Source organism: Cololabis saira, chromosome 1, assembly GCF_033807715.1.
Source record: "Cololabis saira isolate AMF1-May2022 chromosome 1, fColSai1.1, whole genome shotgun sequence".
NCBI classification, from domain to species: Eukaryota; Metazoa; Chordata; class Actinopteri; order Beloniformes; family Belonidae; genus Cololabis; species Cololabis saira.
In genome coordinates, this window is record NC_084587.1 from 18190841 (window position 1) to 18213882 (window position 23042).

Genomic DNA, 23042 nt, shown 5'->3' on the forward strand with positions numbered 1-23042 from the left:
CTGGCCGTAACCTAGCAACGAAGTCAGACGTTGAACTGGACGACCTGTCGTGACGAGTGTTTCAGTTTCCTGCTGAATCTACTCGTTTCTAGATAAAAGAGGTAATTGTGTTGTTTTTTAATTTAACCTTTATTTAACCAGGAAGATCCCATTGAGATTAAAAACCTCTTTTCCAAGGGAGACCTGGCCAAGATAGGCAGCAGCAATTACAACACATAGTTACACAGAGTTACAAATGACAGATAAAACTCAGACCCAAATCATATCCTGCACAGGGAATATGAGTTGATGCCTAGGATTATGCTGCTATATGTGTAGAGGGAAGTGCAATAATGTTGCTGTAGCAAGGTATTATTTTGTGTAGAGGTGTTTTCAGGACATTGCTAGGGGGCATGCAAAGAGCGGGGGGATATGACGATGTGTTTTTGTTTATTGTGATTTTATATGTTTTGTTATATATGTGGTGCCTTGAGTCTCTAGTTTTTGTCCAAGACAAATTTCTCTCAAGAGAGACAATAAAGATTATCCTTATCCTTATCCTTCCTTATCCTTAAAACACCAACAGATAAAATGCAAATAAAATAAAAGTAAAAAAAGCAAGAAAATCACAAAAACAGGTACATGTATTGGAGTCGGCCTCAAGTATTTTCAGTTTAGATTTAAAAGTACTCAAAGAAATGAACCCTGTAAAGTAGGGCTGGGCGATATGGACCATTTGTCATATCTCGATATTTTCTAGCTGAATGGCGATACTCGATATATATCGATATTTTTCCGTGACATAATTGGGGTTTCCCCCGAAGCATTATAGCATAGCATCTCTGTTAGCTTAATTTTTTTCTGAGGCAAACCCTTAACCAGTTTTAATACAAAGCCACGTGCCAAATGTCACACAGGTACCTTTATTAACAGAGGTCTGCACAATATCAAAATGTATAAAACAAATGAAATAAAAATAAACTGCCTGCATATATAGAATAAAAATGCTTCTTATAATAGACTTTTCCACTGAGGTTGACAGTTGTGCAAATAACAAAACATTTGTGCAAATCTCAAATAAAACATTCAAGTCAATTTGTCACAAAATAAGCTATATCAAAATCATAAAAAAAAAAAAAATTTTAATAAATCGATATAAACGATATTGTCTCGTACGATATCGCGTTTGAAAATATATCGATATATATTAAAATCTCGATATATCGCCCAGCCCTACTGTAAAGCATGAATTATGGTCTGCGTTAAATCGACGCAGAACATACGCCGTAGGGTACGCAGCGACGCGCATCGTACGGTGCGCGTCGCCGCGTACCCTACACCGTAGGTTCTGCGTTGGTGTAACGCGGAACCATAAATGAGCCTTTAGCCTCCAGTCATTTTGTAATGTGTTCCAGCCTGAAGGAGCAAAGGCTCTTTTACCCAGTTCAGTACGGGCAAAAGGAACAGAAAGCAACAGGTATTCTTGTGAACGGAACCAGTAAGAACCAGGACTTCTCTGTACAATCAAGGAGCAGACGGCAGCAGACCAAGCATTGTCTTAGGACTGTCTCAGAAAATTAGAATATTGTGATAAAGTCCTTTATTTTCTGTAATGCAAAAATGTCATACATTCTGGATTCATTACAAATCAACTGAAATATTGCAAGCCTTTTATTATTTTAATATTGCTGATCATGGCTTACAGCTTAAGAAAACTCAAATATCCTATCTCAAAAAATTAAATATTCTGGGAATCTTAATCTTAAACTGTAAGCCATAATCAGCAATATTAAAATAATAAAAGGCTTGCAATATTTCAGTTGATTTGTAATGAATCCAGAATGTATGATATTTTTGTTTTTTTAATTGTATTACAGAAAATAAAGAACTTTATCACAATCTTCTAATTTTCTGAGACAGTCCTGTATATAAAATTATACCAATGACTGAGCCTTCGGGTAGCCAGAGAAGACCATCCAACCCGAGAGTATAACTCACAGTGATGTTTCAATGGTTTACAATATGTAATGAACCTCAGGGAAGCAGAATATGCAGTATCGATCATATGAAGACATTTAGCAGAAGCATTCATGTACAAAATATCTCCATAATCTAGTACTGGTAAAAAGGTATGTACAAGTTTGGTAGTTTTTCAGAGGAGTAAATAAAACTAAACCAAACTTTTCTTTATTGTTGCTTGTTTTAATTAGTGAGCTCTATGTTAACATAGCCGTCCCCATTGTTTCCCATTTCCTTTGGTGATGTAACAACACAGGATGTTCATATCACATAAGGATGAGGGAATAAAGGTTAATCATTCACCTGTCCCAGTCAGACTACCATGCTTTCAGCAGTTTATTTTTATGAAGCACATTGAGCTTACCCACCGTGATGTGTTGACACAAACCTGGACAGTGTACTTTGGCAGCTGACACTGATACATTGGAGTGATTTCACACCACATTCCCTCAGCTGCTGTTTTAAGGAGTAAAAATGTGCACTTTTTTTTAACTGAACTGTTTTTGTCTGCGGCATGCTTTAAATTAAATGCCACGGCGGTAAATCAGTTTATTTTCCACCTAGTGTTTGTTCGTCCCAGCAGGCTTTAACCACCCCCTCATTAGAGGCTGCAACTCTTTTTTTTTTTTTAACACTCAAATTTTATTGATTTTTTGCAGACAAGAAAACACACAAAGAACATTGTCAGTGTCAGTGGTATATACATTCACATGATACATCATCCATGCTTTTCCGGTTTCATTCAGACTCTGTATTGGTGTCTCTGTTGCGAGCCTTGTATGATGTCCATTTGTCCCATTTCTTGTTAAATTGAGCTTGCTGGAGTCTCAGTATGTGTGTGAGTTTCTCCATATTGTATATCTCCTCTATAATGTCCAACCAGTTCCTCAGTGTGGGAGGTTCCTCTTTGCACCACTTCCTAGTTATTGCTTTTTTTGCTGCAGCTAACAGAATTTTCACCAGATATCTGTCTTCAAATAAAACAACTTCACTCGTGAAAGCACACAGATACAGAACCTTACATGATATTGGTAGTTCATACCCCAGCATATTTTTCATTTCCATCCATACGTCATTCCAGTACCTTCTTATTCTCACACATTCCCAGAAAATATGCGTATGCCCTACATTCAGCTCCCCACACCTTCTCCAGCATGTTTGTTGTTCAGCTGTAAATTTGTTTTTTGTCTTAGGTGTAATAAAAAACCTGGTTATATTTTTCCAGCAGAATTCTTTCCACATTCTGGAGCTGGTGGTGGTTCGCTGGTTGTCACAGATGTTAAACCATTCCTCTTCAGTCAGTTCTATTTTACTTTCTTTTATCCATCTGTCTCTAATATACAGCGTAGAGGTTCCCCTGTTCTTTTCAAGTCCCTGGTACAATGTTGAGATCACTCTACCTGTATTGCTCTCATACGCATTACCCAGTGTCACAGTCACTTTATTCAGCTCCTTGGGGAGATCTGGTTTTATTTCCTTCTCAAAGAAGTCCCTGATTTGGAAGTATCTAAATTGATCCCCATCCTCCAAGAGGCTGCAACTCTTTTAAATTGAAATACATCTTATAGGTCTGCATGACTTCACCTTTATCTGCATAACATTTGGTGGGATTTTGTGGAGATAAGGCTGAGAAGGCTGTACTGTTTACTCTAACCTGATTCTGATTCTGTTTCTGTGATGTCACCATATCCTGCTAGTCTAAACAGCTCACTGAATTACATAGTTTTCAAGATTCCCATTGAAAAAGTAAAGGAATTATGTCAGGGTTTGAGAGTTTTTAAGTCACAAATATAAATGCTGTCAAACAAAGAGTGATCATTATTTTTTACTTTCATTAATTTATCTGAAATATACTGGCTTTAATGACTTAGAGCTGTGTTCAGTCCAACAGAAAAGACACAGCGATCGTTTTTAATCACCGCCTCTAGAGTTTGTGGCTGAACAGATGGACAGCAAAGTAGAAGCAGACATGTAACGCAAACACTTCTCACAAGGTGGATTTTTTTTAAATTCTTTTATCTGTAATTGGTCTAAAAGTTGTAAAACAAGAAATGTCCTGATAACCGTTTAGATAAACATGCAGGAATGACGAGATATGTTGTAATGTTAGTATCCACCTCCTTAACATGAATTCAAAACCGTGCTATACCCTGCCTACGGTGTTCTTTTAAAAAGTTTGTTTTTCCAGTTTTTCCAGTTTCCATTTGAGCACAGATCTATTTATTACAACTGTTAGCATTACTTTATCATGATAAAATTCTTATGCACACTGTGCTTTAAAGGGGGGGGGGGACAACATATTGATAACTTAATATATTTGTACAATATGAGAACTGATTGCCGGCATCAAATATCAATATTTAATTGTCAAATGTAGCATTTTATATTCTTTTATCTTTTTTTTTTTTTACATGTATGTGTGTGTGTGTGTGTGTGTGTGTGTGTGTGTGTTTGTGTGTGTGTGTGTGTGTGTGTATATATGTATATATATATATATATATATATATATATATATATATATATATATATATATATATATATATATATATATATATATATATATATATATATATATATATATATATATATATATATATATATATATAGACTCTCTCTATATATATACAATAATATACAATATACGTATAATATGCATATGATATTTATGCAAAATGCTATAAGAAAATGCAGCACAAAGGGTTTAACAGTTGATCCCACCCGTCCACCCTCCCTCTTCCCCACCAACCTCAAGCACTATCAATGATAAAACACAATCAACGTTTAAGAGAAATTCATGGAAAACATTGCCGGGGAACAGAAGAACCAGTGAATGAACACTATCACACTGTCACAGGGATGCATCTGCATTGGGAGGCGGCTGTGCATCCAGGGGCCCGGCCGATTGGCAGGGAGCCACAACCCACCACGGGCGGGGTAATGTATCAAACACCATCTCTGTGGACGTATGTATAGACCCCTACACAACCCAGGGAAGGGCTGACCATCACAGGGCATCACTATAATAACTGGAGTCAACAGCCCTCCCACTGCAGAGGACTCTAAGTCTGCCATTTTTGTTGTTAAAATTTGACTTTCTGTTTTATTGTGGTAAAATAAGTGTCCGTTAGTTCTTAAACATTTACATTCTCTGCAGCCCTCTGGTTCTCTGGTAGGTTGTTCCTCAAACATGGGGTGCAGTATAAGCAAATCAGTAAGATAAGAAGGCGCAAGACCATTAAGACTTAAAAACCATAAGAAGTGCCTTAAAATCGATCCTGAAAGATTTGGGGGAGCAATTGCAGTGATTTTAAAACCAGTGTAATGTAAGCCCGCAATGAGCGCAATGAGCCGAGTTCTGAAGAAGCTGAAGGTGTGAACTGATTATTATCAGTTATTATCAGCATGCATCAGCATCTCTGTGTTGGCCTGAGAGAAACAGGTGGACTCTGGCTACTGTATATGCCTAAAATGATTAAAAACCTCTTTTAACCACATGCTTATCATAAGGAATAAAAGTAAGCTGAATCAAGAATGATGCCTAGATTCTTGACTGGATCAGATTTCTTCAAAAATAGTGCACATACTGTTTCTCTCTCTTAGCCTTAGGACCTATAACAAAATGTTTTCTGCCATCCATGATTTAATATCTAAAATACAATTTAAAAAGGTCATCAATTAGCCATGTGTTTTCAGGAGACATGCCATTGTACAGCTGTGTGTCATCAGCATAGGTGTGAAAATTAATGCCATATCTCCTAATGACATCTATACATTTAAAAAAAATAAAATAATCAGGCATAGAAATGTACGGTGGCCAACAAGGGCTAAACGCACTGCAACGGCCTAATGCGTCTCAGTTAAGGAAAACGGCTTCAAGTACAGAAACAATTCAAATCAAAACGAGGTACAAAAAGAGGAATGTGGTGCAAATGAAAAAAACGTGCTGCAAAAAACAGACAAATGCAGCATCATCAAACGCGCTGCAAATAGAGAAACGATGTAGAGCACAAAACAATATAAAACAAGAAACCATTTTCAAAAGAAAAACGCTTCATAACCGGTCACTAAGTGCTCCAAACCTGCAGGGGGTGCTCTCGGCGTAACAGCTCAATGGACAGACACACGGGATGTAGAGAGAGACCGAACAGCTGACTGAACCACAGTGTTTACATCCATTACGAAACGTTTCTTTATTATATTTTACACCAGATGATACAATGTACAGCGTTGTACAGTGATATAAACATCGTATATAAATCTAGTCAGATAAAAATCACATTACCGTTCCCGCTGTATGTTTAAACCATGGACGTAAACACTGTGATTCAGTCAGCTGTTCGGTCTCGGCCGAGAGCGCCCCCTGCAGGTTTGGAGCACTTAGTGACCGGTTATGAAGCGTTTTTCTTTTGAAGATGGTTTCTTGTTTTATATCGTTTTGTGCTTTGCATCGTTTCTCTATTTGCAGTGCGTTTGATGATGCTGCATTTGTCTTTGTTTTTTGCAGCACGTTTTTTCATTTGCACCACGTTCCTCTTTTTGTACCTCGTTTTGAATTTGTGAATTTGAATCGTTTCTGTACTTGAAGCCGTTTTCCTTAACTGAGACGCATTAGGCCGTTGCAGTGCGTTTGGCCCTTGTCGGCCACCGTAGAAATGAGACATGGGGAACACCGCATTTTATTTCATTGATCCCTGAGGAGCGTGTATTCATACTTACAAGAAACATTCTATCTGTAAAGTAGGATTTGAACTAGTTAAGAGCAGTGCCAGAGACGCCAACCAGGTGTATAACTCTATTTACAAGGATTGAGTGGTTTACTGTATCAAAGGCTGCACTTAGATCCAGTAGTACTATGACTAAAGTCTTGTGCAAGTCCAGGTTACACCTAAGATCACTGATGTGGTTCACCCTAAAACCAGATTGAAATCTCTCACAAACATTATTTACTGATTGAAAAATGATTAATAATAATACAACATTTTATTTATAAAGCTTTTCATTTAACCCAATGACACTTTACATCCTACAGGTAAAACAACAATTGTTAAATCAGCATGTAGCAGAAAAATGAAGGACATTGTAGTTGGACTTAAAGTGAGTAGGATATCTTATACAGGTGAGTGTTGATCCTGGATTTAAAGATGGGAAGAGAGTCGACTGAACACTGCTGAGGCGGGCACAGGGGACAGTGAGGTGGCTGCAGGAGGAGGATCCGAGGCAGTGGGATGGAGAGGTGATCTGGAGGAGGTCAGACAGATAAGGTGGGGCAAGGTCATAGATGGCATTGGAGGTGAACAGGTGGAGTTTACAGTTAATTCTTTGGCATACTGGGGAGCCAATGGAGCTGCTGTGGGATGGGGGTGATGTGATGGAATAATGGGATTCTTGTTGTGATCCAAACAGCAGAGTTTTTGTTCTTGTGGAGGGACTTCTGGGGGAGATCAAAGAGGAAAGAGTTGCAGTAATCGATGTGGGATGGGACAAGACAATGGACAAGGATGGAAGCAGTGTGGACAGTGAGGGAGGTGCAGAGTTGGTTTATGTTACGGAGGTGGAAGTAAACAGTCCGGACAATGTTATTAATATGAGAATGGAATAGCTTTTGTCATAACCCTGGCTCAAAGGCCATGACAAAAGAAGGGGAAAGGACGCAACGTACTAGTAAATTAAGATATTTATTAAGGTAAATCAATAATCCCAAATAAGATAAGGAATGGGATGTGTAAAGTCAGTAAAATCAGTAGTATGCATGTGGATGTGTGTAAATGTGCTGTATGGTGTTGTGTGTGCAAAAGGCTCAACAAAACCAAAAGGAGTGCTGCCAGGATGAAGAGAGAGAGAGAAAGACTGAAGCCCCAGCCTTTTCTCTTCCTGAGGAGCACCCAGCCCAGTTGCTCCAGATCTAACAATCAGCTGGCTCCACCTCGAAGAGGAAAACAGAGAGAGAGGGACTGAGACACAATATAACATAGGCCATCACACTATTGTCAATGAGACCCAGGCTCTCAACCTGAGGGGAGGGGGAGACTGAGGAACTGCCAATGGTAAGGGAGATGATTCTGTACCAATGACAAGGACCTCAGTTTTTTCACTGTTTAATTTCAAGAAGTTCGAGGTGAACCAGGATTTGATTTCAGATAAGTCCAAGGTTTGAGAGGAGTATAGGTGCATGGAGTCTGGTTCACTAGAAAGGTAGAGCTGGGTGTCATCGGCACAGCAAGGAAAATGTATATTGAATTTGCAAAAAATATTGCCGAAGGGGAGGAGATAGGTGATGAAGAGAAGATGCCCCAGGATAGAGTCCTGGGGTACACCTGTAGTGACTGGGGGGTGCAGCCTGTGAGATAAGAATGAAACTAGTGGAGAGTAGATCAGAGTCAGTGAGGAAATAGTTAGTGATCGTTAGAAGGGCTGTTTAATGACAAGGCTCATAAAGGGTATTTCTGAGTTAGGTGAAAGTATAATTGAGACACAAAGGGTAGGTTAGAAATGGGGTGGAGGTTATTATGGTTGTTGGGATTTAAACCTTTTCATTATTGGAGTGAAAGTTACAGTCTTGAAAAGTTATGGAACTATTCCAGTGGCGAGTTTCTCTAAAATGTTGCTCTAAAATGGTAAGTTTGGTACTGGTCTAAAGTTATTAAAAACATCTGGATTCAGAACACTTTTCTTCAGAAGGAGTCTCACCGCGTTTGTTTTGAAGGCAGAGCGAAAGATACCCATCTGAAGAGAGCAATTCACAATATTTAAAAGCTTATATTTTATAGGGTTAGGGTTAGTTTAAATATATGGATGGATATTACAATGGACATTTATAAAATGGAGAAGATAACAGCATTTGTTCATCACAAAATTGAGAACTTTGCTTCACATTGGGAAAACTGGGTCAAGTACATCACGCCCCATAGACCTGATTTTATCTTAACAAGTCTAGACTAGTGACTGTATTGCATGGAAATGATCACTAGCTATCTGTATATAGTTGTTTTTGTCCTTTTTTCTATTTTGTTGAGTTTTTCACCTTTCAGATGCAAAATAAAAAAGCTATCTTGGCATTTGGGGCAGACAACAGATTTAAATTATATGCACACAAGATGTATGTGATGGATATGAATGTCTGACTCTGAATGTCAATAAAATAAAAAAAGTTTTTAAAAGCAGAGTGGGAATTTGATCTAAAATCCAGGTAGTGGGATTTACTTGGAAGAAGACTCTAGCAAGTCTCTTAGCATCAACCAGAACAAAACTGTCCAGTGTTTTCGCAGGTCAAAGTTTAATTTCACTACAAACAGTAAAATGCTGGTTTATTAAAATCTGGGTTGAGATTGTCAATACTAGAGAATAGAACTCTGAGGTTGTATTTATTTTCAGTAATGATTTGGAAAAGTAGTTGTTTCTTGCCTCTTTCACTTTGTTGTACATTTTGAGTTGTCCTTGTAGAATTTGATAATTTATTGACAGTTTCTTTTCCCCCATAATTTGGACTTTTTTGGCTTTAGTGGAGCTAGACTTGAGTTTTCTGTTAAAAGTGTCAAGGATAAGTTCAGGAGAAATAACTAAAGAAGTCTTGTAATAGACTTCAATAAAATTTGCAGTCATTTCTGGGGTTAGATAAAATTTCCTCACAGTTGGTCCCGCATGAGACTTAATGCGGATTGGCGATTAGTTAAAGGAGGTTCTGATTGTCAGGGCAGCGTGGTGAATTTTGCCAGTTGGAACATGGCTGTCCAGATTATTTGGGTGAATACCAACGGCCCAGTAAGATACTTTGATTCACATATATACATATATACATATATATATATATATATATATATATATATATATATATATATATATATATATATATATATATATATATATATATATATATATATATATATATGTACGTATATGTATATGTAGGGCTGCTGGTGTGTGACAACATTGACAACATTAGTTGCATCATCTAGGTACTCTGATCCTGTGCATATTCTGCATAAATAAGGAACTAAGCACACATTAAAATTCAGTTTCTCTTTTTTTAATTTCAGTTTGTCTATCTTCCAGTGATACACGTTGCAGTTTAATAAAATAAAGCAACAAAACATTGATTGCGAAATCTGGGGTGATGACCTTTCTTCTAGTGACACAGGGGTCCAAGTAGGGTCATGATGTTCAACCTGGGTCTCTGAGATAGTGTGGTTAGCTCCGCCCCGTCCCCACCAAAACCAGAAACATACTGTCCTGCTCCATCAGTTTTTTACAGGGCAAGTAGAGACTAATCTGCACATCCCATGCTAGAGGCGCTTTTCGGTTGTGGTCATTAAGCAACTCCAGCTCGTTGAAGAAGACGCTGCTCTTTCAATTGTTGCGCAAACACAAAGGCAAAGTCAGTGCAGCGGGTGAAAATATGGAACGCTTCATAAAACTGCCCGTTATTGCCACACTTTTCACTCCTTTTTATAATGTTACAAAATTTGTATTCATTTGTTGAGTAATGCCTTTTAATAGTGATGCATTATAACAATATTAAGAGAACAGGTGGAGCCACAGAAGCGCTCACAGAACACCCTTTACCTCCATTTACTGCTTACATTACGAACATTAATCAAGAACCGATTAATAATTGGTTACACGTTTTGCTGAAATTAATTGGAAACGTAGGATTTTTTCATAAAACTGGACATCACTTGACAAAAGTACTCAAGATAAGCATTCTCAATTTGCTTCAACAAATCAGTTTATTGTTTTCAGATATGGAAATACATTTTCATTCATAGTGACCAGAAAAGTAAATAGTAAATTCTGGTTTACACACTATTTAAATAATAATTGTGAACAATATTAGCTTACAATACATCTGAATGAACTTCCCAGTTTGGATTCTTTGTGCTTTTTCACGCCTTATTTGCTCCTGTCAGACAGCTTGGTGGTGATGTTAGTTTCCTTGGGTTTCCAGAGTAAAATTGGGCTCAATAAGGCTCCTTTACGACAACTAAGTAAGAATGAATCCAACTTAAACCAGCTTTAAACATATTGTACAAGACGAGAGATGGTTCCTCTGAGACGGTGGCTGGAAGTGATTACTCTTGGCTTGGACCAGGCTGATTATATTAAGACATTTGTTGAATGCCAGGCGTTGCTACTTGAGGTCAAAAGATTAGCATTTTACAGAGAAGACCAACTGTGTAGGAATCTTCACGTTTTCTGTGTATTCACAAGGATTTTTTTTCTTTTTAAAGACAAGATCAGAGTTTTGCATTTATATACACATGGTGTCTGCAGATTAGTCATTGGCTTTGGGTCTTGTGGGAAACCAGACCGCTCTTTCACTGGCCCGGATCCAGAACCATCTTCTGCTCCTGGCCGTGGCCCCTGAACCCCTTTTAAGAGGGAACAACAATCATCCATCAGTTTTTGATTGTCAGTGATTGGCACGGATAACTGCCATGTCATCCCTGCTTAGGAGCCAAACAAGCTAATAAAAGCCAGAGTTTTAGTGCGCTGCTTGGGCCCGTGTTTCTGTAATGATGCAATTACTCTCAGTCATGAATTAACCTCATATGATAATTCAAGTCAAAAATATTCAATACTCAAAGCAACTTCTGTTGGTAGATAAGTGTCTCAAACGTTACATATTCTGATGGTGTTGTACAAGATATTTGACGTGTTTTTTTGGTTGTTTTTCTTCCATTTGTTGAACATTTTACACTCTTCAGTCATTCATTCAGTTTTCAAGCTTTTCCCTCCTCCTTTTATCGCCGCGTCAACGCTGCCGCTCGCCGACCCATCGACATTTTGTGCAGCTTCAGCTTCAGACGTCTGGTCCGATAAGCTTTTCTTGCTGAATTTCCGTCTGCCCACCTCAGTAACTGCAGATCCCGCAGCCGCCCCGACAGCCCCACCGATCACCCCCCCCAAAAGCAGACCCAGCACCAGACCCAGCAGCGCCGCGGCAATGACCACTATAGGCACCCGTTTGGCAGCAGTCACGATTTTCTCCCACGCTGGACTCTCCGACACCGCTTTGGCCCCGGCTCTCGCCCCCGAGCCCACCTTCCCCCACACGGGACTTTGCGCCACCCTTTTCGCGCCGGCGCCAATCCCAGCTCCGGCTCTGGCGGAACCGTCTGCCACCAGTTTAGCGCCAGTTTTGGCGCCGGCACCTACTTTCTCCCACACGGGACTCTGAGCCAGATTCTTGGCTCCGTCCGCCATCACTTTGGCCCCGGAACCGACTTTCTCCCACATGGGACTCGCTGCCACTGCTTTGGCGCCAGATCCCACCCAAGCAGAACCATCCACCACCGGCTGAGGAACCCTTTCTCGTACGGCTTTGGAGACGTGTCCTGCAGTAACTCCCACCTTGCCCCACACAGGACTAGCAGCCACCATCTTTTGGGCGTTTTGGGCCCCGCTGCCGACCTTCCCCCACATGTCACTGTTTTTCACCTTCTTGGCTCCGTCTCCAACCCACACTGAGCCATCAGCTAACAGTTTGGGTAACATTTTTGCACTCGACTCCATTTTCTCCATGATGGAATGGAGAAGTGAGGGGGACATGGTGTAGCGCGTGATATCCGGGAGGCTCTCCATGACCGAGGTGCTTACGCTCATCTCTGCCTCATCCCTTGTTTCTTCAATCTCCTCCTCTGCCACGGAGTTCTCTGACTCCGCGTCGAGCTGCATGTATGGACGAGAAACCCCCCTGATCTTCGAAAACTTTCTGTTCCGTCGTTCCCTCGCTATCTCCAACTGTCTCTGTCTCACTCTGTTCTCCGCCTCCTGAAAAGCAGGACACGAGTAATACTGTCCTCCAGCCTCCTCCACCGTTTGCTGTACCTTCTCCAGGAGCTCGGCCACGTTTTCCTTTTCATTCCGACCGCCTCCCGTCTCCATCACGTGAAACCTGTCCCTACATTTCTCCACGAGCTTCAACAAATCCCGCCTTTGCTCCGCGATGTATGCCTCCACGTTGTCCTTTCCCGCCTTCCCGCTCTCCCTCAGTCGATCCGCATGAGTGAAGAGGACCAGGGTGTGTCTGGCGACGGCGTCCGGGCCGAAGACCGTCTCCAGAGCGCTGAGAGCCTGCAGCTCTGTCTTGGCGGGCTGGTCCAAGGGGACACAGAGGAGGAAGGCATGAGGGCCGGGACTGGACAGAGCAATGCAGGAGGAGATCTGGGCCTGAACTTCATCTGGAGTCCGCTCTGAATTAAACCAGTCGGGAGTGTCCACTACTGCCACCTGTAGGTGCAGGAGAAGAGAACATGCAGAGGTTACATTACTGTAAGACAAAGAGAAAAATATTGGAAATTAGCAGTGCTGTGGAAAGTTACGGAAGAGTATTTGGGCCAGGCAGGAGAAAAATAAAAATAATATTTTAGAGGAGGAAGATTTTTTTTTCATTATGCACTTTGAGAAAAAAGTCCAAATGTTGAGAAAAAAGACGAAATGTCTAGAATATTGTTGAAGTACAATTTCAAGAACTGTATTTCGACTTTATTCTCGACATTTCGAGTTTTTTCTTGAAGTGCACAATTAAAAAAAAATCTTCCCTTCTCAAATATTTTTTCTCCTGCATGGCCCTAATACTCCGTAGAAAGTAGGCCTGTGTTGAAAAAAATCGATTTTCCGATTCTAAATCGATTCTTAATCGATTCGTATGTCTAAAGATCGATTTTTTTCATTATTACATTTTCGCCTGGTGAACTTTGATCCCAGTAGTCACGTCATTTAATTCACACCTGCACTGTTGAGCTGTTGCAATTTCTTTCTTTTTTTGCACTTTAAATGGATATTGAAAGGCATATTTGAGTTATTTATTTCTTAATTATTTATTTCATACTTTGGGTATTTTTTTGTTTATGCGCAAAAAAGGAATGTTTTGTTGGACACGAGAATAACTACTGCCATGTTTTTGCCTTTATATATGTTTATGAAAGTTACATTAGTAACATTAAAGTTTTCAGTTATAATTGCATAAATTGTCTATATTTCGTTGCTTTATATACTTTCTTGGGGTTGAATTTGCATAAAATGCTAAAAATGAAATTCTCAAAAATTAAAAACCTGAAAAAAAAAACTGAAAATGGAAAAACTAAAAACGGAATGTGGGAAAAAATAAAACCAATTTCATACGGCCTCTGTTTTTGCTGCCCTGGATCTGTTTGATAATTCTGCCCGACATGATGTTTCTGAAAGCATTTATATCAGCATTCTGGGAGGTGATTGGTCCTTACAGCATCATTAGCTGCCAATACTTGCTGGCGAATCTCAATATAATACTAGTATTCATATGTTGCATAACTACAGTCATATAATTCAGGCAACGGCTCAAAAAACAGTTTTAATAACACTAACCCAAATCAATATTGGATCGAATCAAATCCTGATAATCGATTCTGAATCTTAAGAATCGGAATCGAATCGATTCTTGACATTTGAATCGATCCCCAGCCCTAGTGGAAAGGAAATCAAAAATAGGCAATTTTAGAGGACTCACACTTCTTCCTTTAACCAGTGCCTTCTTTTTCTCGCAGGTCTGAGTGATTGCAGCGAAGCTGTCTGAGTGGGACTCGAAAGCATCCTGCCCCAGTATGATGTTACCGGCCAAACTCTTCCCAGCTCCGCATCGCCCCAGCATCACCAGACGGAGCTCTGGAGAAGATGAGGGCAGAGCCGGCGATGAAGGGAGAGGGGAGGACGGGGAGAAGAAGGAAGAGGCGGTGGTGGAGGTTGGTGAGGATGGGGGGGTGAAGACAGGTGAGTCAGGGGAACCGGTCGGAGATGCCTCAGGTGTTGTCTCCTCAATGCTGGGGATTCGGTGGTGCACTGGAAATTAGTAAAGTATTGATAAATACTCACTATTACAGGAGTAAATTATGAGTGATGAGTAGCAAGGAAACATGACTTACAATTAGAGAGCCCTTCTGGTGTTGGTGTAGCTTCAGGAACCTGTGGGAGTATGTCTCCACCTACTGGGAAGAAATGGTAGGAAGGATGAGCTTAACTCTTCTGCTCACTTTCACCTTTTTACCACCGCTAAGGCAGATGTGCAGTTTCATATCGATGCACATCTGGAGTCGGGAGATATTTTTCTAAGTTGGTCTTGGGTAAAGTTATGCCGTTTACCTGCATTCAGACTGAAATTGGGCGTCCTTCTCAGCTGCACGTCGGTTTGCAGCTCTGAACGCACGTGCTGCAGCACTGGAGATGAATGAAGCCCATCAGATACTTGAACCTCACTGACTCTTCCCTCTGTTCCATCTCTTTCTTCTCTTCCTCTTCCTCTCTTTCCGTCCAAGGTGTTCATGGACTCCCTTCTATCGAATGTTTCAATGTTTGAGATGATCTTTGATGCAACGCTCTCTCTTTCCTTCTTCTTTTGAGGACTGTAATTTTCCATGAGTTCTTCCTTTCGTTGTCTCATCTGTCTCTCCAGGTCTCTCTCCACCTCTCTCTCCACCTCTTTCTCCACCTCTCTCTCCACCTCTCTCTCCTCAGCTGTTTCTAAGGAGAATATCCCATTTTTCTGTGCCATTCTCTCCACCTATTGAAAAGAAATAACATTCACTGCATGGTCTTAAAATACATCAGAACTATTTGAATCAGTTGCTTCTTAAACTAATATGGCGTCTTATTTTTCAATACGTTTATTCCATCTTTATTTTACTAGGGAATCGAAGATTTAAAATCATTTTCAAAAGGGTTAACAGTTCAGTAGAAACTGTTAACTTCAAGGATAAATACATATCAGGGCATGAAAAAAAATATATAGTTATCAAGTCTTTAACAGAAGATTACAACCTAAGATAAACAACACAACATATTGTATGTAACCTTTTATTTCAAAAAAGATAATAATCCTTTAATGCCTAACATATGAAATTGTTCATTATATTCTGAAATCAATAACACCTATAATTGGGTCTTTTTATATTTTTAAAATTTTTGTTTTTTGCATAAAGCTTCTTCTTTTTTTGATTATCAGGGTTGTACAGAGGTCTCAGAAAAAAAATGTACCTTTCACGTAAGATCCATCCAGGATTGTACCATTAAAACATCCTGAACAAAAGCCGAAATGCACAAATGGTGCGTGAAAAAGGAAACACGCCTTTACTGCATCAAAAGGAATGAGCTCACAGCCAGGTGCAGGTAATCAGCTCAAAGCGCCTTTATAAAAGGTTTGCTGGTCTGGCGTATTCACCGTGTATCTAAAGACACAATGCCCTTAAGGAAACCTCATCAGCAATGATCTTAGAGAAGCAATTGTTGCTGCCCATCAATCTGAGAAAAGTTACAGGGAGTTACAAACAATGTGGATACCATCATTCCACATTGAGAAAGATGATTCTCAAGATTGATGCCAATTTTTAGCCAAAGTGGATGTTCCAGCAAGTTATTGCAAAGAACGTGTAAAAATGAATCAAAAAACAAAAAAAACAAGAGCTGCATCTCCAACTCGACAAGCCTCAGTTGGCACAGTACGACATGTTTGTCCTGACAAAATGATTAGGAAAGGTTTTCATAATTGAGGCTTGTGTGGACTAGTTGCTCGCTGGAAGTCTTTCTCTCTAAAGAGGAGCGTGACAGCACGGCTTAGCTTTGCAAAGATGTACCTCAACTAAGACATCTGCAACAATGTTCTTCGGACGGACGAGTCAAGACAAGTGGATAGGTTTAGTCAAAGTGCACAACATGGCATTTGGTAAAAACACATTAGTGTATTGTAACTCCTATGAGGCTTGTTTTACAGCAGCAAGACGAAGAAGAGCCAACCATGAAACTGCAGCTGGGTGAAAATGATGCAGGTACACCAGCAAACTTACAATATAAGTGTTGCAATGGTCCAGTCTAAAGTCTAGACTTAGCAGAACCTTGAGAGGGATGTGCATAAACAAATGGCCGAAACAATGTAAAGAAAAACATTTTTTGTCAAGTTTTCCTCCAGGTTTGTAGAGGAGTCAGGGAAAGACTAAATTACTTTGTAAATGAAAATGAGCTATTTATTTTAGTAAATAGTAGAATTATGACAGAGGGAATCATTGTATTTCTTCAGATTTGAAAGGTAGTGATAGATGCAGGAGTTGTGATTTTGTTGGATTAATTATTGAGATTTGAGATTTGAGATGTGGTTTAAGGATGCCCTTCAGAATACTAATGTTCCATCCAATCGCTGCTCAGTGATTTATGACATCACAAACTACGTATTCAGTCTGCAGCTGGTAATGAATGTGGTAATTAATAACCAAACCAGTCCTGGGTTTGAGTTGAAGTATGTGAAGCAGCACATTTCTGGCGGAAAAGACAACATGCACACTCAGCAACTGACTGTCTCGGGTTTGAGGAAGAGGGACCGCAATGGCAAAATGCCCCGCGCAAACTCTGCACGGACAGAATGGCGTTCATTGTTTCATGCTTCAGCAGCTCACCTTCTCCAGCAGCGCCTGGACCTGCTCTCTGTCCTGCGGCTGGCGGTTATTTATGACGTGGTACCTCCTTCCACAACGCTCTATCATCTGCCTGAGCCCTGCGTGCTCCTTCTGAAGGTATTCCTGCAGGAAAACAGTATATTTGAGTGAATCTAAACAGGCAACGCTTTCACCCTCCTCTATGACTTTTGAAACAGTGCCTCCATTGCCCCAAATTGAGCATTGAATTCTGTTTTATCAAAGTTTAAACAAAATAATGTATTAAAATCATTTCATTTCATACATGTGATAGCATTAAATCATTCAGACTACGATCACTTTGACTTTTATCTTATCCAGGCTTCATTCAGACATGCCAGACTGCAATAAGTCCTCATAAAGTTAGTCGTATCATACCACGTTAACAATTAGCTGCCAGTCACATGGTGGCTGAGTTAAACATCCATGCGTGTTACTGAATAGTCAGCGTTATACTCATGCACTAGTCACTGCTATCTGGGAGTTAAAGTCCCACCACCCCACAAAACCCACAAAGTTCTGTTTTTTTATAAAAAACACTAAATTTAAGAGTTTCACTAGATATTGGGGAAAAATTCAATTTAGTCTGAATTTTATTCAGAATATTTTGTTGGTGCCAGTTGACAACAAAAGTAATCTGTGGAGAATTTACTGAGAAAGTTGACAAAATAAATTCAAATTCAATCCATTTTATAATCATAATATATTGCATTTGAAATATTTTATGATAAATGTGTAATTCAGTTCATTCAAATTTGATTTATAAAGCTTCTTTAATGCTTGAAGACCCGTTTGCATGAATCAAAACCAAAACCTAGTGAGGAAGGATTTCAGTGTAGTGAACGGTAGTGATGTGCGGATCAATACTGAAATATCGATACTTCCGATACCAGATCTGTATGCTCTAAAATCGAATCTCAAATGAAAATATCGATACTTTTGATACTTCAGTCATTTGTGGTAATGTATATCATTAATTAGTAACTAAACTATTCAGATTTTGTCTAAATGACAAGCTGCTGGTAGGGACTACTTTCTTTCATTTTCATTTTTAATTTATAGTACCGGTAATTATTATTTTTGTTTATTATTCTCTTATTTATTCAAAATGGTTTTATTATTTTACTTAGGATCTTTTTTTAGTAATGGTAAAACCTTTTTCAAACACTGGTTTTTCTGTTGTTGTAACAGCTCGGCTATATTGTGAATGAGGCCGCTACCTCAGTACTTCTGAATTTAAAATGAATAGCTAAATAACCGATGTCTTGTAATCCTAAGCTATCTAAAATACACCAATGTTTCTAGATTTACGGGACACATTAGGTGTATTTGCGCAATGTATCGGTATTGAATCGGTATTGCTGATACCAGCCTGAAATACTCAATATCGGATCGGAAAGGAAATCGGTGGTATGGAACATCACTAGTTAACAGTGTATTGCATTGAGTTAGCATTTCACTTTCCCAAACGCCTTCTCAGATTGTGGGTCAAGAACTCCGATGAGGTTAGTCGAGATGTATCCATAAGCAGTACTCAAGTTGTAAAAAAGAAATCAGGGGAATGGTGGATTTTATCATATGGGGACAGATAATTTGTGCTGATTACAAATAATATAATATATTACAAATAATAGCACTGACCCAAACACCTGCAGAAATACTGCAGGAATGACATAGCAGCAGTTAAATGCAGCCTTCTGTAAGCTTTAAATATCCACTGGGCTTACATCAAATACATCAAAACACAAAAATGAAAAACAGTGTTCTGAACTTATCAATATGACTCTGTCCTTCACAGGATAAGTAAAATGGATCACTGCAAAAACGCAAAATCTTAACAATAATATTTGTCTTATTTCTAATTAAAATGTCTAATTTTAGTAAAAAAAATCTCATTACACTTAAAACAAGATTCATAACTGGAAAAAAAAAAATTTTCACCTGTTTCAAGTAGATTTTCACTTAAAATAAGTAGAAAAATCTGAACAATGCTTGTAATGAGAAGATAAATCTTGTCCCACTGGCAGATTTTCCTACTTATTTTAAGTGAAAATGTACTTGAAACAGGTGAAAATTGTCAAATAAGTTATTTTTCTAGTGATGACTCTAAATGATGAAATAGCAGTAAAACCACATTCATTGATGAAATGACATAATGGATGGAAAGGCAGGATGGCAGTTTTACAGGGGGGATGATTTTGACCGTTTTTATTTCAGGGGGGATGCCATCCCCCCTCATCCCCCCTCAACTCGAGTACTGTCCATAAGTCTCACATACCTCCGCCGTACTCCCCATCAGATAGTCTCCACAGGTCAGCAGCACCAGAGTGTGATCCAGTACTTCCCTCCCAAACAACTCCTCCAGCTCCGCAGGCACCCGGGCTTCCACCTGGGAAAAACCAACCAGAGGAGGTCAAGTCCTCAGTCCGGTAGTCTAAACAGTGTTAATCTTTAATGCACGAGACAGCAGCTAACCTCTGTGAACTGCCTGATCGGTACCAGCAGCAGAACTGCATGTGGACCGGGTGCCACCATGGTGACGGCCTTCTCCGTCTCGTTTCTGACGCCATCTGCCATCCTGTCCCCGTTCCAGTACCATCGCGGCGCCTCCACCAGGGTCACGTTCCTGCCCTCGCTGGAGCCCCGCCGCAGCCGGCAGCTCCTGGAGGCGCTGGGGGAGACGGGGGACAGCTGGCCCAGGACGGTGTCTGCCGTGGACGTCTTCCCGCATCCGATGTTCCCCAAGAGAACCAGTCTCAGGTCCGAGAGCGAGGACCCAGACGTGGCCTCTCCCATGTGTTTACTCATGCCTGAAGGAGGAAGAATGAATGCGTCAAATGCACGACTGTTTTTTCAGCAGCACAACTCGTTGGTGCCAACAAAAACAAACATACTTGTGGCATCAATTCCTTGTTGTTAACAAAAACAATCCACCCAAATGAAAGTAGTACAACAGGAACCAGGGGCCTTTTAAGGTTTTAAAGTATAATAATGACTGATTACTTAAAGGGGACCTATTATGGCATCTAATACCTATTTTAAACAGGCCTTGAATGTCTTAAAAACAAGTTTTTGATTTTTTTTGCTAAATTAATTAGAAATTCAGCCTCTAAGCCAGTGGTTCCCAAACTTTCTGTGCCCAAGGCACACCAAAGGACAAATAAAAATTTCAAGGCACACCTATTGTGCAAAATAGCCTTATAACACGTGTTATCACTAATATCATCTGTTTATCTGTTAAGTTTATTATTTACTAATGCCAAATAAGATATGACAAAGACAACTACCGTATTCTACTCATGAAATATTTATTAACAAAATACTTCACAAAAATATTTAAACTTTATCAAATTGGGCTTCATCAAACACACCCATTTCAACCAGACAGGTTGGTGGTTTGCTCTGCACGAGAAAGCGCTCCATTTTCCCTCTTGTTTATGTTTTAATGTTGTGTTGACCTACTGCCTTTGATGTGTCACAGTCTAAAATTCCCACCTGCGCAACTGCGCGAACAGCGAAATGTGGGATCCTCTTTGAGGATTTTTTAAAATAGTTTTTAGATAAAGAGTTTGCCTCTGTATTATGGAATGAGTGCATTCAAAGTAGTATATAGTAAATTAAAATAATAATTTTTGTCTAGTTGTATACTATATTGCAGTAGGCTATGGTTGTCACAAAATCCCACGGCACACTTGGACTTGCCTCAAGGCACACCAGTGTGCCTTGAGGCACACAGTTTGGGAACCACTGCTCTAAGCCATGTCTTTATCTTCCCATTCTCTTATTCATCGGAGGCCAACCTATGTAAATCACTCCCGTCATTACGTAACGACGGGAGCAGAATCTGAACGGCTCGTAGAAGTCACATCAGACTGGATGGCTCATCCGGGCGGCTGTACAGACACTGCAGAATTTGGTTGCTTTCCTCCTTCTCTGAGTTGGCAGACTATGGGGAGACCACTTTATATATGTTAAAGCAAGAAAAAACGTGTTTTTCATAATAGGTCCCTTTTAAGAGGTTTGTCCACATCTGATGCAAACAACTTCTTTCTTTCATCCTTAATCATTTTAGTATCTGTGGGTCAACCTTTTAAATCTTTCTTTTCACTGGAATACAACTTCCCTTAGATCTCTGAGCATCTGATAAGTCACAGCCTCGCCGGCCCAGTCCAACTACATTCTCTGCATACACTTTCATATTCATCGATAAGCAAAACACCTCATAAAAATAAGAACCGACCATCGGCATTCAAGAAGCACAGAGTTACAGAGTCATTATCACGTATAGTAATAAAGTACATCACTAAATAGGAATTAAACCATGACTGTACATACGGTAAGTGACAAGATGCTGGTTAAAAGCTGATGCATTACTGAAACCACTTCCTCTGAGTGAATTTGCACAATACTGGTAATACTATTAACGAAGTGAAGACACTTTGTAAAAGCCCTGGTGAACAACACCAAGGTCCAAAAGTTCTTTCAACATATACATAACTTAAACAACAGGAGACATACTCACTCTTATGACTGAGGACTGTGAAGTTCAGGTACCGTCTCCGATCGTTGACTAGGCACTACTAACCCACATCTCCCATCCAGGCAGCTTCAGTACATGTCAGCCCTTGGTCGATGACTAAACGCTGCCTGCGCAGGTGAGGCTCACATTCTCCCAGGGTTACCTATCTAACCACTCCCAGCTGGAGTTACACACATGCAAACACTTGGAAAGGGTGTTTTTTTTCTTTCTTGAGCACAACTGGTTCCTCCGTCTGCACGGCGCTGAGCATTCCTGGTTGAGGTGGAGGTGTAACCGCTTGGACATGTGAATCATTCCCTTTGTTTTTCTGTGTCACACCCAAAGAATCTTCAAGGCCGATTTGACATACAGAAACGGAGGATAAAAATAGATGGGCTTCCTACAAGTTGGGGAAAGCTAGACGTACGAGTTTATAAGGCTTTTTTAACCCCACTCAGAAATCCTGTGAAGACCAACTTCGGTGTGAGACACAGCGACACCTTTCAAGTGTGTCAAGTCTGAATCACAGCCGAGCGTTTAGATTGCTGTGACACATCCGACATATCACGCGGAAGTTCATCCGAGTGCTCATTCAAGACCGCAGCAAATTTGGAAAAAGAAATGAAAGGAAACTGGAATGACAACAAAATCAAGGAACTGGATGTTCTCTGTCGGTTGGTGACGTTGATGCGGTCATGTGTTGTAAACCTTCCATGGAGGCATCTACAGAAGCAAATCACAAGTGATTGATGAACTGATATCACTTCATGGCATCAGCAATCATCAGTTGAGTCGAGAGTTTCGGCCATCGGGACGTTCTGCTGCAGGAAGAGCTGACAACCCCTGGACCCGGACGATGGAATGGTGAAGTTTCCCAACCCAGGTCCTCGAGTTCCCCTGTCCTGCATGTTTTAGACGTATCCCTGTTTCAACGCACCCTGATAAACGTGGCTGTGTCATGACCTTGAAGACAAGCTGATGACCATTGTAGCAGACCTTGGATTTGAAGAAAGGTAGAGAGTCTCGACTGATGCGTAAGGTTTGTTTTATTGAAGTCGCATCCAGAATCATGCCGACAGAGTCCTTACGACACC

General features: G+C 40.1%; 1 protein-coding gene across 1 annotated transcript; it reads right to left on the minus strand.

Moving 5' to 3' along the window:
* Positions 1–9909: 9909 nt before the first annotated feature.
* LOC133427347 (uncharacterized) lies at positions 9910–22092 on the minus strand. The gene is made up of 8 exons (XM_061716464.1): positions 21952–22092; positions 19905–20239; positions 19708–19818; positions 17412–17534; positions 15112–15529; positions 14895–14957; positions 14483–14811; positions 9910–13224 (listed from the first exon to the last, which is right to left on the minus strand). Exons 2-8 carry the CDS (start codon positions 20235–20237, stop codon positions 11704–11706), a joined length of 2898 nt encoding a protein of 965 aa, XP_061572448.1. The 5' UTR covers positions 20238–20239; positions 21952–22092; the 3' UTR covers positions 9910–11703.
* Positions 22093–23042: the final 950 nt, after the last annotated feature.

What these genes read in the sequence shown, in the direction of transcription:
- LOC133427347 (XM_061716464.1), bottom strand. Translation starts at nt 20,237, where the DNA reads ATGAGTAAACACATGGGAGAGGCCACGTCTGGGTCCTCGCTCTCGGAC. An exon ending in CGATCAGGCAGTTCACAGAG is followed by an intron (nt 19,819 to 19,904) that starts GTTAGCTGCTGT and finishes GGTTTTTCCCAG; the next exon opens with GTGGAAGCCCGGGTGCCTGC. An exon ending in TCCAGGCGCTGCTGGAGAAG is followed by an intron (nt 15,530 to 17,411) that starts GTGAGCTGCTGA and finishes TCTTTTCAATAG; the next exon opens with GTGGAGAGAATGGCACAGAA.